Source organism: Nicotiana tabacum, chromosome 22 (assembly GCF_000715075.1).
Source record: "Nicotiana tabacum cultivar K326 chromosome 22, ASM71507v2, whole genome shotgun sequence".
Lineage (NCBI taxonomy): Eukaryota > Viridiplantae > Streptophyta > Magnoliopsida > Solanales > Solanaceae > Nicotiana > Nicotiana tabacum.
Window position 1 is genome coordinate 180,284,715 of NC_134101.1, and position 19,141 is coordinate 180,303,855.

At 34.3% G+C, this 19,141-nt stretch overlaps 2 protein-coding genes across 2 annotated transcripts; one reads left to right on the forward strand and one right to left on the reverse strand.

Moving 5' to 3' along the window:
* Window positions 1–765: 765 nt before the first annotated feature.
* On the reverse strand, window positions 766–3,039 carry LOC142176177 (uncharacterized). Its single transcript, XM_075243266.1, has 6 exons — window positions 2,804–3,039; window positions 2,303–2,474; window positions 1,943–2,158; window positions 1,499–1,618; window positions 1,271–1,399; window positions 766–1,053 (listed from the first exon to the last, which is right to left on the reverse strand). Exons 1-6 carry the CDS (start codon window positions 3,037–3,039, stop codon window positions 766–768), a joined length of 1,161 nt encoding a protein of 386 aa, XP_075099367.1.
* Window positions 3,040–16,623: 13,584 nt separating this feature from the next.
* Window positions 16,624–18,274, forward strand: LOC107823038 (uncharacterized). Its single transcript, XM_016649624.2, has one exon. It carries the CDS (start codon window positions 16,910–16,912, stop codon window positions 18,095–18,097), a length of 1,188 nt encoding a protein of 395 aa, XP_016505110.1. The 5' UTR covers window positions 16,624–16,909; the 3' UTR covers window positions 18,098–18,274.
* The last annotated feature ends 867 nt before the right edge of the window (window positions 18,275–19,141 follow it).

A 19,141-nucleotide genomic window follows, 5' to 3' on the forward strand; every position in this document is an offset into this window, starting at 1 on the left:
GAGAGAGTGAGAAGAACTCAGATTTTCTTATATGATGATAATTGTGTGAATACAAGTGCTATGAGCTATTTATAAGTGCTGAAAATACAAAAGGAATTACACAATTTGAATTAAAACTAGTAACTAACTTTCCCGCCTGAATTCAAATACTAGCCTAACTAAAATTCAAATACTAGCCTAACTAAAATTCAAATGTTAGCTAAAATTCAAATTCTTCCACCTTTAGCCACTAATATTCGTATAAATACCCCCGGGATGAACAACACCCTTGTCCCCAAGGGTGAAAGAAGGAAAATGAGTCTTCAAAGCAGAGGCTAACTCCCAAGTGGCATAGGAAGAATCCAAGTCTGTCCATTTAATTAAGAATTGAGCCACAACTTTGTTGCCGCGTTTAATCAATCTGCGATCCAGAACAGCTTTAGGAAGGGGACAATATTAGCTTGATAAGTGACCAATAGGAGGGTGGACAATAATAGTAGGAATGTCATAGCAAAACTTGAGTTGAGACACATGAAATGTAGGGTGTAAGAGGACCTCAAGAGGAAGGAGAAGTTTATAGGCCATTGAACCTACCTTCTCAATAATAGGATAAGGACCAAAGTAGCGGAAAGTGAGCTTATAATAAGGAAAAGGAGAAAGTGTGGATTGCCTATAAGGTTGAAGTTTGACAAACACCCAATCCCCCACTTTAAACTGTTTATCAGATCGATGTGCATTAGCATGAGCTTGCATCCTTTGTTGGGCTCGAGTGAGGTGGAATTTGTCTTATTGGACTTTGAACTCACGAAGCAAAGCAACCTTATCAATGGAAAGTGAATCTGAATCTCTAAGCAAGTATGGTAAATGCAAAGGAGGAGGGTAACCATACAAGAGTTCAAAGGGGGAAGTTTGAATGGCAGAATGAGGGCTAGTATTATACCACCACTCAGATAAGGACAGGAAAAGGGACCAATCTGCATGTGAATCAGTACAGAAGCAACGAAGATAAGTTTCTAAGCAGCAATTAAGAACCTCAGATTGTCCATCTGTTTGAGAGTAATAAGCAGTAGAAGTCTATAGGGTTACACCTTGAGCAGTGAGAAATTCATTCCAAAAGGTACGATAAAGATAGGGTCCCTATCACTAGTAATAGAAGCTAAAAAGCCATGAAGCCTGAAAATGTTATCTAAGAATATATGGACTAAGGATTGAGCAGTGTTGGGTGGGATAAAGCAATGGAGTGAGCATGTTTGGTAAGTCGATCAATGATTACCCAAATGATAGACTTTACCTTAGATTTAGGTAAGCCCTCAATGAATTCCATAGTAATGTCAATCCAAGGAAGAGCAGGTATAGGAAGAGGTTGCAAAAGGCCAGGAGAAGCAGCAGTATCATACTTGTTCCTTTGACAGACAATGCACTTGTGAATGAAATCAACAATGCCATTTTAAATGCCCTTCGAGTAGAAATAAGAAAGAACTTTCCTTGTAGTAACATCAATGCCAGAATGCCCACTAACAGGAGAAGAATGCCAAAGAGTGAGAATTTTAGTTCTCAGAGTGGCATTATTACCAACCAACAATTTGCCCTTTCTTCTAAGCTGTTGATTAATCCAAGTAATGTGCTTTTGGGATGTATGCTGGAAGGAAACAATTAGATCAGCAAGCTCAGGATCAACATACCAACTATCTTGAATTTTCTTTCAAATATCAGTTTGGACAGAACTCATAAGTAAGGACAGGAGTTCGGCACCTTGAACCCTAGACAATACATTTGCAGCTATGTTATCCTCGCCTCTTTTGTACTGAAGTTCAAAGTCAAAAGTAAGGAGTTTGACCAACCATCTGATTTGAGAATCAGTGTGAAGTTTCTATTCCAAAAGTTACTTTAAGGCTTTCTGATCAATCCTCACAATGAAATGGCGACTGAGTAAGTAATGAGACCATTTGGTGACAATAAACACCAATGCCAAAAGTTCTCTTTCATAAATAGAAAGAGCAATATGCATAGGAGTAAGACCTTTGCTAATAAAGGCTATAAGGTGATCAGATTGCATCAAAACAGCACCACTAGCATCAGTCTCTACTATAAAAGGCAATGAATAGTTTGGCAATACGAAAACTAGGGCAAAAGTGAGGGCTTTCTTGAGCTCAGTAAATGCTTGATTAGCAGAATCATTCTAATGGAAATTATCCTTCTTTAGCAACTTCGTTAGAGGTCTGTTGATTAACCCATAGCTCCTAATAAATTTTCTGTAATAGTCAGCTAACCCAAGAAAACCTCGCAGTTTCTTAACAGTAGTTGGAACAGGTCATTGTTGTACTGCAACTATCTTGTTTGGATCAGTGGACACTCCTTGAGCAGAAATGAGATGCCCCAAGTATTCAACACTAGGAACCCCAAACACATACTTGGATCTCTTGGAAAGTAGCTTATGTTGCACCATAACCTCAAATACTTGTTGTAAATGTAGTACATGATCAACTAAGGTCAGGCTGTAAACCAAAATATCATAAAAAAAACCAGCACAAATCTTCTCAAGAATAGGAGGAACAAGTGATTCATCAAACACTGAAATGTAGAAGGTGCATTTTTCAACCCAAAAGGCATGACTAAATATTCATAGTGGCTCATGTGAGTCTTGAATGCAGTCTTAAGAACATCCTCCAGCACCATCCTGATCGGGTGATACCCAGATCTAAGGTCAATTTTAGAAAAAATGGTTGCTCTAGATAGTTCATCAAGTAAGCCATCTATAATAGGAATAGGGAATTTATCCTTGATGGTGCAATGGTTTAGTTCTCTATAGTCCACACACAATCACCATGAACCATCCTTTTTTTCTACCACTACCACAAGTGATGAAAATGGACTGTTGTTGTATTGGATCACCCCTTGCTGTAACATTTCCTTCACTAGTTTCTCAATAATGTATTTCTTCAAAGAAGAGTGCCTATAGGGTTGAATATTGATTGGTTTAACTCCAGGTTGCAAAGGAATACGATGGTCAAATGCACCCCTTTGAGGTGGCAGGGCAGCTGGTTCAGCAAACACAACCATGTAGTTGTTAAGAAGATCATGAAGAGGTTGTGCCACTGCCTCATTTGCGGATAAATGGATTGCATTCAACTGAGTAGATGGTGTCAACCAAGACATGCATCACAAAAAGTTCCACATCATTCCCATTAGATTTATTGACAACCTTTGGGCTTGATAATTTGCATGCATCAGGAACTCCCTTCAATACATGTTTCTTGCCCAAATAGTTATAGGTCATAGTGAGGGCAGAATAATCCATAGTTAGTGGTCGAAGAGTCTTCAGCCATATAGCACCCAATACCAGATCATACCTTCCAACTGGAAATATAATAAAAAAAGATTCATAGGTTGTGCTTTCTAGCATCCATTGGAAAATCCTCACTACACCAGATGTGGCTTCCATTGTGTTGTTACCTAAACTGACATATCCCACCTTAGTTGGAATCACAGTATAACCCAATCTCTTGGCTGATTTAGAATCAATGAATTATGTATGCTACCTCCATCCAATAAAATTTGAATAAGTCTCTTGTCACTGTAACCAGTAACATAGATGGTTTGAGCACCTTGAATTCCTGTTTGAGCACACAAGGATATAAAAGGCTGCTAACTTCTAGGGGATGACCATTCCTCACTTGGTGACTCACTATCATTATTGCGAGTCCCAGTATCAATAGATTCATTCTCAGCTACCTCCAATTCCAACACAAATATTTGCTTTGGGAAAGTGCACTTATGTCTAGGGGTGAACTTATCATCACAAAAATAGCAAATATCATGTGCCCTTCTAGCCTGCATTTCTGCAGGAGAAATAGTTCTCCTGTTTCTGGGGACACTCATAGTGGTTGAATGAGGTAAAGCCAGTCTAGGAGTGGAGGTAATAGAACTAGGATTATGTTTGAGGGTAAGTGGCTCATAGGAAGGCTTTTTGAGGTAAATAGATGTCACAAAAGTAGTGTTACTCCTTAGGGCTCTAGCATTAGTAGCTAAGGTTGCTTCAACTAATCTAGCTACGCGATAGATTTTGGACAAGGTCTGAGGTTCATGCATTTTGACAGGATTCACTAATCCCTCCTTCAATCATCCTAAAAAGCAAGAGATAGCCTGGCTAGTTAGATCACACTGAGCTAATAGCCTAGTAAAAGCAAATTGGAACTCCTTTACTGAACCAGTCTTCTTCAACTGCTTCAGTTCTAGCATAGGATCAGTATACTCCTTACAAAATGTTTCAATCAAAGCCTCAATATACGCATCCCATGGTGGAAGGATAGGAGAATCTCTGCATTTCAAATAAGACTGATGCCAAGCTAGAGCATCATCATCCAAATTCATAGATACTATATATACTTTTTAATTTGCAGAAGTATTGTCAATAGCAAAATATTGATCAATTCTATACAACTAGCTTTTTAAATTTTCACCATTGAATCTAGGAAATAGCATATTATGACCTCGATTGTTAGGAACATGATAAAGATTAGGCCCTAAAATTCCCTGACCTGATTGTAGCACATTATCTCGACCCTTGGAAATGGAACTACTGTCTCGTGATTGTTGATGTAGCTGCATTCCATCGATCGAGTTTTTGAGGGCTTCAACCATATGTAGCATTTCAGCATGTCGATGATCCAAGTCAGCCGCAGTTCCTCTATTTTCTGATCGAGAATTGAACGCAGATCTAGCTGTTGAGCAGCTAGGTCTTCATTTGTTCCTGTCAGTCCAGATTTGAAGGATTAACAGCTTTGCATGACCCCATAGCCTAGCTCTGATGCCAATTGATACTCAATTGCCGAGTATCAGCTGCCAAGTCGATAGAACAGTAGCAGAAAATAAAGGGAAGGAAGAACAGAAATAGGAAATGAGGCAGAAAGAGAGATAGAGAGAGTGAGAAGAACTCATATTTTCTTATATGATAATAATTGTGTGAATAAAAGTGCTATGAGCTATTTATAAGTGCTGAAAATACAAAAAGAATTACACAATTTGAATTAAAACTAGTAACTAACTTTCCCGCCTGAATTCAAATACTAGCCTAACTAAAATTCAAATGTTAGCCCAACTAAAATTCAAATTCTTCCACCTTTAGCCACTAATATTCGTATCATTTTCTTTCTTAAGGGGGTCAAGAATTCAATAAAAAAGAGAGAGAGAGAGATAGAGAAAGGAAGAATTCTTTGAAGTTGGAATTTCTCTAGTTGTGGATATTCAAAAATTAATATATTAATAATAAATTATTCAAAGTTTATTTCTAAATAACTAAATTGGGTGATGATTAAAAAACTATGAATGAAATTGGATTGGTGAGGAAGAAGAAGAAGAAGAAAATGGTTGAGCGGAAGGGAGCACTGGGTTATTTAAAGTTTATTTCTAAATAACTAAATTAGGTGGTGATTTAAAAAATATGGATCAAATTGGATCTTAGAGGAAGAACAAGGAGAAGAAATGAAAAGAAGAAACTGGTTGAGTGGAAGGGAGGACTAGGCAGTGGCCTATTTTTGGGGCACTTCTTGAAAAGTAGTACTTCCTCCGTTCCAGTTTATGTGAACCTATTTCCTTTTTAGTCTGTTCCAAAAAGAATCACCCTTTCTAAATTTGGAAATAATTTAGCTTAAATTCCCAATTCTACCCTTAGTGAGAAGCTTTTATGACCACACAAATACTATGGACTCCTTTAGGACCACAAATTCCAAAAATCTTCATTTTTTTTAAACTTCGTGCCCAATCAAACAGGTTTACATAAATTGGAACAGAGGGAGTAGCAAATAAGGGGCACGACCGACGAATATTGTGCTTCAAAGGAGCATTTTTGTCATTTCCCCGTAAAAGGAAAAATGACATTGTATAGGCTATAGCCGATCTCAAAATAATAGCCAAATATATATATATATATATATATATATACACACACACATTATGTATGTTATATACAAAAATTATACAAATTTTATGCATTCTTTCGGCTATCAAATATAAAGGAATTTTTTTCATTCTTATACATTATTTGAAACTTTATTACCCTTAATGTCTATGTTTAGTTAATTACCACTCATAAACAAGTTTTGTTTATAAAATATATACAATCCACCTTAAAAGGCTCCCAATTCATTATTTGTGCCTTCAATCAAGGGATGTAGCTCTATTTAATGAGCAACATGAGAAAGTTTGCACCATTTACTAATTACAAATTATTAATAATATATCTTACCAAATAAAAAAGAACTAACTATTTGTCGTAGAATTAATAGTTGTTGATTCATTTTGCTTGAGATGTAAGTTGATAAAATTGGATATTGGTTTTTATAGGTCTATGTCCTCCCTATTTGATCTTTTCTCTGTGTCATTGGAATACTTTGTTTTTAGAAGTTGTTTCATATTCTTTTCAATAAATAACCTATTTTTGCGTCTATAAAATCGTACTATATCTCTTCTTTTCAACTCTTGTTGTTTCTTTCGATATTGATACAGTGGAATATCCAATTTCTTTCTTTCGATGTTGTTTCGTATTCTTTCTATATTATATATATATATATATATATATATATATATATATATATATATATATATATATATATATATATATATAATATAGAAAGAAGGACCTTTAACAGATTGGATATTCCACTGTATAAGGCCATGAGACAGCAAAATTTAACAGATTTATTGTTACAGAGGACCTTAAATTCGCTTGTGTTTTACACTATAAATACCAAAATTAAGTTTTTACGCCGTCTGATAATTAAACTGGTCAAATCATGAATCCAGCTTAGTGGATATTAGGCAGTACTAAGAAAACAAAACCATCAGCCTGTTATTTGAAGTTCTATATATCATGTCGTCCTTCAAAATTAACTGCATTTTTGGATGAACAATTAGCACCCCCAATTATTTGGAAATTATCACAACAAGTATGCTTTATCCTTTTTTTGAGTTACAGAAAACACTTCAAACAAACATTTCTTTTGATTGATGTTTAGTTGTATTATTTTTCAAAACGCAATGTGCCGGAATAACCCCACATCCCTATGGCTTGGGCAAAATTGATGGCTGGAGTAGATAGAAAGGTGATTACAGAACCAAAACTATCTGTAATTTTATTGTTCCCATAAGTTGTATATTTTGTATTTGATTTATACACAATAAAAATAAATTTCATACAACTAATTATATATTATAAAACTTATCTACAATTTTCATACATTATTTCTACTCAGTTATATACAACTACAATACCGTACAACTTAAATACAAATTTTGTACAAAATTTATACAATATGTCTTTTGTATATTTCATATGATTTAAACATGGTAAAAACAAATTTCATACAACTAATTATATATTATACAATTTATCTACAATTTTCTTACATTATTTCTACTCAGTTATATACAACTACAATATCATACAACTTAAATATAATTTTTATATAATATCGTTCAACTTTCATACAATAGTTAAATAAGAAATATATATATATATATATATAAATAACATAATATAATTTTTCTACAATTTTACTACAATTTCGTAAATATATTATATATCATGTCTTCTTCTTCTTCTTTGAGTTTCAATATGAAATTCAGCCAAAATCAAGTCTATTCTTCACCAAAACACCCTCAAAATTGAGATATAAAATTCAAACCATATTCCCAATTGTTTGCAACAACACCCAATCCAAACAAATAATGGGTTTTAAAAACCCAAATTCGAATTCAAAGCTTCAAAGTTTTTTAATGGCTGTCAATGGTGAAATTGCTGCTCTCTTTTCCTTCGCTTTACATTACTGAAATTAAGGATTGGGATATGGAGAGAGAAACGTGGTATAATATTTATTTCAATTGCTCATTGCTCATTGGTCGTAACTTCAAATACTTTTTTCAATTATACATTGATAGGTCAATATTAACACTTGTAGACTGCAAAAGACTACTCAAGTTTAATTTAGTCCCCAAAACAGAAGGCCAAAACACATAATTGAAAAGATGAATAGTGTAACACCACAAGACTCTTAAGATGAATTGCATATATTTATGGGTCAAAATGGATACCAGTAATTGGCAACAAATATTGAAGTTAAAATTTAATAGCAAAAATGAATAGACCAAGACACTATATGGAAATTAAATACGCCAAAATCAAACAGTACAAAAGCCTGCCCAGAATATCTAACGGTTGTTCGTTCAAACAGGTTCGTGATAATAATCAGCAAAAGACTAAAATAGCATCCCACAACTTGTTGCATTATATAAAACCAATTATGTTGAATGAAAATTGAACAAGATACGTGGGAGAGGGGGTGGGATGTGAAGAGAGAAACGTGAGGGGAGTGGAAGATACGTTAGAGTGATTTTAGGACACTAATTATTATCATTAATTCCCTTAAAATGTACATAAATGGTAATTGGGTATATAAAATGTAATTATAGTAAAATTTGAGTAGGAAGGGTAATATAGTTTCATATAGTGTATATGAATGTAAAAATTCCAAATATAAATAGTTTATGGTGCGGGCTAAAAGTGATATTTGCCCTTAAAACTACTCATTTGAAATACTTGGGCCTTCTTCAGTTCTACTACCAGCCCAATCGGTTTCTAGATGGCCCAATCCCACTTTCCGCTTTTTTATTTTTTTGTATATGTAATATTCGAACTGTCAAAAGATCGGCTTGTGCTAGAGGTTCAAACTTCAAAGAGGAGCAGAGAGGAGATTAGGGTTTTGGGTATATTAGGGTTTAAATCCGACCGACGACGATGATTTACGACGCCAACTCGCCGCTTTTCCGATCCTTCCTTAGCCAGAAGGGAGGCGCCTCCGACAAGAGGTATGTGCAGTTCTCTCTTTGGCTGTAAACTAACCGTCGCCTCTCCGACAATTTTTCATAGTATTGATGTTATAGCAGTTTTGTTTGTGGAAGGTGAAAAAGGTTAATATTTCTGCATAGCAATATTGATTCTGGCATAGTTGTGACTTTTCCTGTTATATTTGTTTCAATTGTTATTTCAATGGTCATTTCGATTAGGCTTCGCTAGCGAGTGATTTTTTTGTTCGAAATGTCTTTGCCCTATGATTTTCATACATTTGAACCTCTGGCGCCTTATTTTGACTTTGAAGAGAATGTGAACCCATTTATGATATGCCATTGAGTGCTCTTGGGCAAATCATATTCTCACTATCTGGTACAATATTAATGATGAATGCCATAGCTATTGTAAATTGGTAAAGTAAAGAATGTATCTTGGTGTTTGGATGGAACTCCTATGGTGTTGTGAAGTGGTCTAGATAATTGATCAAGTTTTTGGTATAGACGTTATAGGTCTTGGTTTAACTGGAATGGATGTTGATGAGCTTCATCTAGATTATATTTGTGGCCCAGTTAAGCGTTGGTTCAATTAGAGTCGAAAAGTCAAGAGTCAAGCCAACTTAACGCTCGCACATTTAGGTCACGAACACAAATTTGAGTATCTGAACTGGCTTGTCTAACTTTCAATAACAGTCCCGTGAGCATCAAATGATCAGAATAATGTGTATGTTTATGTGCATGAAAAGATTTGAAATTTGTAAGCATAATGAGATTCCCTATCATATCCTTTGTATTCTATTACCTGCTCGTTCTTTTTGTTTGTTTCCTTTTCTTATTTTTCTGCTGGTGAGATCTGCATAAGTTCTTTTTGGCTTCTTATATAGATATCTCAGTTGGTTCTGCTCTATGACAAGTTTTGACAAGTAGAATATACGTTTGACATGCAATCCTGTGAACTCACCTTGTGTCTTGGTTAGTTTTCTTGTAGATAAGGAGAGTCTGGATTAGTTGTCTTATTCACTATAAGATGGACTGAAATGTTTTTACGCTTCATCGAATCACTGTCTTGTATCAACTAGCCACTAGAGATTTAACACCGAAAGTTAGAGCAGCAGGATGCTGAATGTAATATGACAGAAAGCATGTATCGCTATGCCTTCATTTAATTAAGTATTTTTTCCAGTAAATGATTTGTTGCTATATATATTTATATATCTTAAATTTTTTTGTGAAGTGCTCAGTATTCCCTTAGAAAGAAGAATATACCTCTTCGGGAAACATAAAGTTTAAAGAAAAGATAAAGAAACTCTACTCTTCATGAAGTAGAAGAATGGAAGTTGCAAATAAATAAATGACCGAAGAAAAGAAGGCTATCCGTATGGATTTCCCATACAAATAATTTTGGTAAAGCAAATAGTTACCGTGACTTCTCAATTTGAATTCTCCAAAGCATGTTAGATTGCTGTTGAAACTGAAAGTCTTAGCGGATTATGCCTGTAATTTGTATAGAAATATCTCTACATCACTTTAAAAATTTACATTGTTACAATTCTACTCTAGGGTCCTTACTTTTTCAGATTATAACAGCATAATCATATAAATTACAAAAGAAGCTCTAACTTGTTCATATGCCATACAAAGACATTTATTAAGTTCCTAGAAACATAATAAGAGGTCTTACGACATAAACTAACCACCAAAATAAAAATTAACACGAAGAGAACGCAAGGAAGTAAGAAATGCAAATAACATTTATGACTTAAATGCTGAGAAAAAAGGTCTCAGTTAAAAGAAAGTAAATACAGTATAATGGCTACTTCTTTATAGACCCTTTTAGAGTCATCGGTAAACAATTGGAAATTTCTGGAGCACTATGAATTGTCTGACGTATAGACCCTCAGGGGTTGGCCTGGTGGCAATTGACTTGAGCCTTGGGTTTGCTCCCTTTCAAGGTCTCAAGTTCGAAACTCACTGGGTGCAAACAATTTCCGAGGGCCATCGGACTCGGTAAAACCTGAATTAACCGTGGTGCACTTGCGGGATACTCCTTGCCGAGGGCCTGTGCATCCCCGGGATTAGTCGGGGCTCTTAGAGACTCGGACACCCGGTGCAAATAAAAAAAAATGAATTGTCTGACGTGTAATAAAATTATACGTCAGGATTTTAGATTTCTAAAGTAGCTTGTTATATAAAAGTGGAGAATTCCACAACTTCATTGGTTTAGAATCTTCAAAAAAAAATCTGTAGTGATATTTAATACTATATTATTATAATAAGAAGGTTGCTGTATTAATGGAGCATTGTTGCACATAAAATGTTTTGTTTGGTTTCATTTTTTTTTCTTTGAAAATCCAGTGTTTTTAAGTTGATCTTGAATCTATCCTTCAGATCAATCTTGATATCTAAACCTCAACATTAAACAAGCAGGATCTCTCTCTCTCCCTCTCTCTCTATCCATATACAGACCAATGCTATTTAACTCAAATAGACTCAAGTGGTGGTAGTTATTCAAGCTGCTGCCTCTAGCAATTCTGCACTTATCTTGTCAAAAGCATCATTGCGTAATGAGATAGCTCACATGCATGTTCTTTCCTTTAAAAGGTGGTTTTTTTATTCTTTTCTAAATGTTTGGATTGAGGCGTAATTAATTGATTAATTTTATCAAATCTAATTATGTTTCCATGCCAACTATGATACAGCTGCACTCCTTACTCCAACAAACAAGGGTAACCCTTCCGCGCTGAATATTATAGCGATGCTTCATTTTATTCTGATTGTATTTTCTTTCCTGAACTGTATGTCACGTTGTGTAATGGATTAGGAAATTGATAATGGCTTTTTCATATCTCCATTATATGAAGGCTCTTATTTCCTCAATTTAGGTCTTTTCTTTATGTCGAAGCTGATCTGTGATGCATCTTTCTGCATCCCTTGATCTTTATGTAAGAATGCTTCTTACATCTTTATAATTTTTCCAGGAAAACAGAAGAGCAGAAGCCAAGGGAACAGAGGCCAAAAGCTAGTGAAAACAAGCCTGTTATGAATGAGTGAGAGTGAAAGATGTAGACTTATTTTATTATATATGGAATGTTGTTGAACAAGGCTTTTAATGAAATGCTGCTTGACATTTGAATGCGTCGTTTTGTAAGAGATTTCACTTTTCTTTTCCAACTTCGTCATTGTTCCCAGTCCTGATTTTTGCTTTGTGAGATAAGAACCGGGGGTTGAAAGGTGCAAAACTCAGTTCAACCTCCTAGTGAATCCAGAATGTCTAGAAAGTTAGGAGGGGGTGTGGGGGGGGGGGGGGGTTGACGGGGTGTTTTGGGGTTTTTTGGGGGGGTGGGGGGAAGTTGCTTCTCGATTTGACTTCTGCGATCTAAACTCAATTTCGTTTTTCTGGTACTATAGATGTAACTGTTTCTAGATGGAAGGTTATAGTTAACTAAATTATTTCTTATTTTTGTGGTGTGCTTTTTCTTTCTTCCACGTAATTCTACTCTGTCTTAGGGAGGATATTACAGCCGTTAGTGGCTACTGGGTAGGTTAAAAGGGGGTTAGTTATCCGAGTAATTACTAGATGGCAGGGGTACGATTGTCGGTCCAGCATTGCACGATGATGTGTTCTTATTAACTATCCGTAAACCTATTTTCTTTTTAGTCCGTGTAAAAAAGAATGACCTCTTTCCTTATTTGGAAACAATTTAACTTTGCAAAATGATTTATAGCCACACAAAATATATGTGTCTCATTTTACACCATAAGATCAAAAGTCTTTTCTCTTTTCTTAAACTCTGTGCCCAGTCAAATGGGAACGGAGGGAGTAGTAGGTACTGTCAGCTGTGCTAGTAGATATTTAGGGTTTGTTGGTGCTCTATAATTGGAGAGATTAGCAAGAAAACATGTAATCATTTTGGAGATTGATGTAGTTGGCTAATTGGAAAAGTGCTTAAAGGGGTCATGTACAAAAAAGCTACTGATGGTTGTGGATGCTCTTTGACGCGACTGTGAAATCGTCACTTAATAGGCTGAATGGCACCTTTGACAGAAATTGAAAAAGGAGCTTTTTGGTGTGTTTAAAGATGCGTCGTTCCATGTGATAATTGACATGAGCCACCTTCTTTTGTATTGCTTTCATTCCTTTATTGTTAGTCCCATTCATGGTTGCGGTGCGGTCCTTTCGGAGTTTATTTATAGGTTTAGAATGATATTGGATCTAATCAGAAATCAGGAGGAAATGGATGTACTCCATTTGTCTAGACTTGTTTTGGGGATAATTTGACCTGTATGAGCTACAAAAAATGGTGGAAGACACTTGTTCGACTCATTTTCAAAGACAATTGCAGGTTTCTTCTGTTAGAGCACCTCTACTTTTTAGTTAGATAGATGAAATTGCACACAAAAGTATTATAGGAAGTAGTATATTGCTCAGAAAGAAGCTTATGGTTCTCAGTCCCTATTCAAAAGATGAAAGGTGTATTATTACTCCACCCTAAAAAGGCTAAGTGGTTGGTCGGAACTTACTCCAAAGAAAAAGAACTCTAACGCATCGAGTCCTCATTTGGATACCTTTACTTAATTACAGTGAATAATAATTAAAATGTTAACAACAGACATTAGAGACATCACTTTTTTGACATGAAAAAAAGCTGAGAGGGAGAAAGGGGTATGCAAAATGAGTAGGTATCGAGTGGTTTCCCATGTGATTCATCTAACTCCCCCAACCACACTCTTCGTTACTTTTTTTTTCTATTGACGGTCTTCTCACAAAGAATGAAAAGCAATTAATCCTTTCCTTTCTCCACGCACTACATAACGATAAAAAAATGTTTAAGAGCTTGCCGACTATTAAATGATGTTTACGATACAATAACAATTTCCTTATTTATTTAAAGAGTCCATTGATCAAATAGTCACTCAAATATGTAAAATTATCTATTAAAGTTATTTTTCTTTTGTTTGTAACAACAAAGTCACTTAACTATACCTGTGGCACTTATAATTGAGAATGAAAGAAAAGAATAGTTTTATAATATATATTCCATGCACTTAATATAAAAAATAATTATTTAAAATAAAGGGTTTTTAATATATATATATATATATATATATATATATATATATATATATATATATATATATATATTCTTGAGTTTATGCTTATAGTATTATTATTATTATTATTCCAACATTATATATGCTAGAAAATTAATTTTTTAATTTTTATTTTATAAATAAAATTTATTTTCTCTATAGATAAGTCCATAAAGTAGATTAAAAAGAGAAAATAATAATATTAAAAAAGTAAAAAAAAAAGAAGAAGATAAAAGTTAATAATTAGAGGATAAAATAAGTATTTGACAATCAAAAGTTTGAGAAATCTGGTTGAGTGACCTTCTGAGTGCTAAAGATAAAGTTAAATGATTTTTCTGTTACAAACGAAAGAATGATGACTTTACTAGATAATTTCAGATAGTTGAGTAACCATTTAACTAATGGACACATTATTTAAACGTATTTTCAAAGTACTTTCAGGGATCGTTTGGTTGGAATACGATTTATACCGATATAAGTTATGCAGGTATAAGTTATATTAAGATAAGTTATGCTGGGATTGTTGTTTATTCATTGTTTGGTATGTTGTATTAAGAATGACAATTGCATAATTTCTAAAAAGAAGGTATAAGTTATACCGGTGCTAATTACCTCACTTTCTATAAGGTATAAGTTATCCCGGTGTTAAAAATAACACCGGGATAACTTATACCTGGTTTGCTAACCAAACAGAATATTAAGGTGGTATTAAATTTTTATATCACCCTTATACCTTCTTATACCTCATACCAAACGACCCCTCAGAGTTTTAGTTATACTTATCATAGTTATAGTACGTTTTGCATAATACTTAAAATATACAAATAATTCAATGAACCGATATGAAAAGCAAAAAAATTATATGATTTGACTCTCATACTGAGTTTTAGTTATACTTGCCATAGTTATTTGAGTGAACGTTTACATGCTCCCTTTTTCCTTCTTCTTCTTCTTCTTCTACGACTACTACTTTGCAGATGAGTTAATGATTTATTGAGTAGCCAACGCGTTCGTTTAAAGAAAGCTTTTCTGTCGTTCCCTCCTTTATTATTTTCTTTCTTTTTTGTGTCAGAAGTAAAAAGTTAGAGACAATCAGAAACTTTATTGTTCGTAAGAACAAGCGTGCATTTATTCCACACTGGATTTCGTTTCATATATACTATCACACATTGTAGATTAGTCAATTTTGTCTCTATTTGCTATGCCATAATTAGAATTGTAACGTGCGGGTATTGTAGAATACATGCATCATTTCTTTATTTTTTAATGGAACAAATTATTAATTTCTTAATGCTAGTGCTAGAAAGGCTGGAGCATAGAAATTGACAACTTGATGCTATAGGAGCAAAAAGGCTTTAATTGGAATTCCTTTGTAGTCTATATATAGTTGTTTCAACAGCATGCGTTCAAATCACAATTAAACATAGCAAAATGAATCAATTAGTCAAATTGTAAATTACATGGAAAGAACTTAATTGGAGATGATTTTATGTGATTCGCTAATCTTTTGTACATTCTCTGGACTAATAACATAGTACAAAAGCATTCATAAAGCTAGCTAATAAGTAAAGTTAATTGATGTTTTACTGATGTGAAATATTACCAATAGAGTACTTGGAATACTGTTACTTGCGTATTTCATTTTCTTTTTTAAAAATAAAACAAGAGCAAGTTTGTCCCCGATATGATGGCTGAGAAATCAGAATTAGAATCTCATTGTTACATTATTGAATTATGTAATTAGAATCGCATGGTTACAAGTTCGAATTATTGAATTGTGTAATGTCACACATTGAATATTCAACGGGAACCAAAAGAGCTTATGAATATTTTGAATCACTATAGTTTCAACTCAGAATTAGATGCTTATACTATTTCACACCTTATTATATCGCACTCGTAAATTATATTGAAGTCTTTCGCTCATTGTAATGTGGTTTTAGGTTGAATTCTTTAATATAGTTCATACAAATAATAATTTGAGGTAATTGACATGTTGAGTTTCTCTCTTTTCTTCCTTTGTTAATCATGTAAAGAGAAAAGGAAATGTCTGTCTTCTAGGGTCGTGCATAATTTGATAAATATCGAATTACAGTATCAAAATCGAAAAAATTAATATTTGGTGTTCGATATTTTGGTATTCGGTATGTTATTTGGTTGAAGTTTAAAAAAAATAAATTGGTATTAGGTATGGTATTTGATATTTTAAAATGAAATACCGAAATACCGTTACCGTACCGAAATATATATTATATTACACAATACACATATTATTAATTATAACATAAATATAAAAAATCTGAAATTTTAATTTTCTTTTTTCTCTAAGTTCATCAATTAACTCTAAGCAAGTAACAAAATATTTCTAATGATCAAATTTATTCCTTTACGTACAGTTTTCTCTCTCTGGGTTGATATTTGCTGGTTTTGGACAAATTTTTTGTCAACAAACGTTTTTAGTTTTGTACTTTTGAATACTTTAGTTACGAATATTGCAGTTTTTAACTCTATGCATTAATTAGTATTCAAACCAAATAAACCGAAACGAATAAACCGAAAGGAGAAAAATCAAATCAAACCGAATTTAATTAGATATAATATTAATATAATATTTTTAAAAATCGAATATCGAAAATACCGATTTGAAATATCAAAATAGCATATGGTACCGAGCGACAGAACACCCTTTGGCGTCTTCATTATTAGTTAGTGACTTTTACTCTCTCTATTTCTTCAACAGCCCTCGCCACACGGCCAAACCCAAGCAGACGCATAGAGAGATAGAGAGAGATAGAGAGCACATTCTAATTCCCTATATCAACGCCGCATTCACGATTCACAATCCGACAACTTTTCTTCTTCCTCTTTGCTTAAACTAAAATAGAAACAACAGTCCAGATTCTTCTCCTTTTTCTTCTTCTTCTTCCCCATTTCTTCTCCATCTTCCTTTTTTCAATTCTCCACTCATCTACCTTCTCTCCTGGAGAACAAAAAAAAAATGTCTGAACTGTGCTTATCAAACACTTGTATTAAATTTTTTGGTCTCCTCATCTCCGACTTAACTCTCTTCTGTTACTTCATTCTCTCTCACCCTCTTTACTTCTCTTACTTCATTTTCTTCTCTCCTTACCTCCTTAAACTCCTCTCTTTCCTCTCCCCTCTCTTCATCACCACTTCCCTTTTGCTCCTCGCCCTTCTCACCACCTTCTCCCCAACTAATTTCATCACCCATGAAAAGTTCAAATCTTGTACAGAAAATTCTGAGTCAGAAAAGGTAAGTATTCTGCTCTCTGTTTATCATGCTGTAGTGGAAGTGTTAAAGTCACAGGGCGATGCGAAAAACGACGAGTTCTCTCGTTTCGAGGATTTTGAAGTTTACAAGATCGTGTTTCAAGAAAACCCAATTGAATTCTTGGACTATATATCAGCTGAAGTTGGTGAAAAATCAGTTCTTGATTCTTCAGTTCAAGAAAAAGATTCTGCCACTGCCACAGAAAATTCAGGTGAAATGGAGGAGAAGACATTGGAAGATTTCTTCAAAGAAATAGATGAGTTCGAAAGCAAGACTTGGAATAGTGATAATGTGGAAAGGAAGAAAATTGAGGCATTGGGCACAAAGGCCGATAAAGTTGTTGAAAAACTAAAGGAAGAAATGATAGTAATAGGAAATGGATCCAAGGAGGCTGCTGCTGTTGCAGTTGATAAAGTGAAAAAGTCACATTCTTGGAGACTTGGAGAAAATCTTGATTACAACAAGTCTAAAATAATGGAGCAGAAATTGGGGACTTATGGATCTATGAGGAAAGAAAAAGAGTGGACAAGGACATTGGCATGCAAACTTTATGAGGAAAGACACAATGCTAATGATAGTAGTAGTGGTGAAGGGATGGATTTGTTGTGGGAAACTTATGAATTAGACTCAGCAAAGAGCAAGGTCAAAAGGGATAATAATAACAAGAAGAAGATGAAGAAGAAATCAGGAGAATTGAAGAGCTACAAAAATGATGAAGAAGAGGAAGAAGAGATGAACGGACAGTTGTGTTGCTTACAGGCTCTCAAGTTCTCAGCTGGAAAGATGAATTTAGGTATGGGAAGGCCTAATCTTGTTAAGATTTCTAAAGCAATTAAAGGGTTTGGATGGCTACATCATGTCAGCAAGAAAAACAAGGTCCATTGTGGAGAATGATTTTAGCATAGTTAAATTAATTATGCTTATCTGAGGAGTAATTATATTAGCTTCAAAAAGAGATGTTTGTAGTAGTTTATTAGTATATGTTTCCAAGAAATTAGACTACTTAACAAGTAAATACTTTTTGTTGTAGCTATGCTGTAACAATTAATCAAATCCTATCTAATTATCCAAGATATTTCTGATATTGCTCGGGGAAAAAAGTGAAAAATTCCAGGTAGGGGAGAAGGGGTGAATGTTGATAAAGCTTCTAATTTCTTTATGAGTTGTTTCTGTTGAATGTTCTCTAGTTATTCTTGGCATGCTTGTTGGTTGATGGATTGATATGTTCCCCCTTTGCCTAACCTTTGGCATAAAATGAGATTTGAATATCACCAGATGATGACACTATTTTTGTGGTCACATCTGTCTATATGAGGAAGGTAAAAGTTTCACTCTTCTGCTAGCTTGTACTATATATTACTTTTGCTTTTTCACAGCATCTGCAGTTTTCACTTTTGGGAGATAAGTAAAAATTACTCCATATGGATTTGACAGAAGGTAGATTCCAGTACTCTCTCGAAGCTCTATGATTTTAATGCTATCTCACAACAGTTAAGAGCCGGGGCTGGGAGAGGGGATTCAGAGGCGGATCTAGAGCACAACCAACGGGCTCACAAGAGTTTTATAGCTTTTATGCGGACCCTGTATATATTTATACATATATTACCGTGAATTCAATTTTTATCGAATCTTAACTCGAGATCACTGTAGGAACCTATAAACTTCAAATCTTGAATCTGCCGGGCTTTCACCAGGAAGCTCAAGAATTTTTTTGTGAAAATAAATGGAAGAAAGATAAGTTCAAATTGTTCACACCAGTTGACAAGAGTGTGTAAAGAATGCTGTAAATTTGTAATGGATATTTGACAAATAGGCCATTACACCTTATCTTTCCAAATAGTTACTGATTATGCAATTAGGCCAATGTATTCGCAAAACCTTTATCTCATAGATGGAATCAAAGGAAGTGCCTATGTATGTCAATGTGTGTGTGCATAT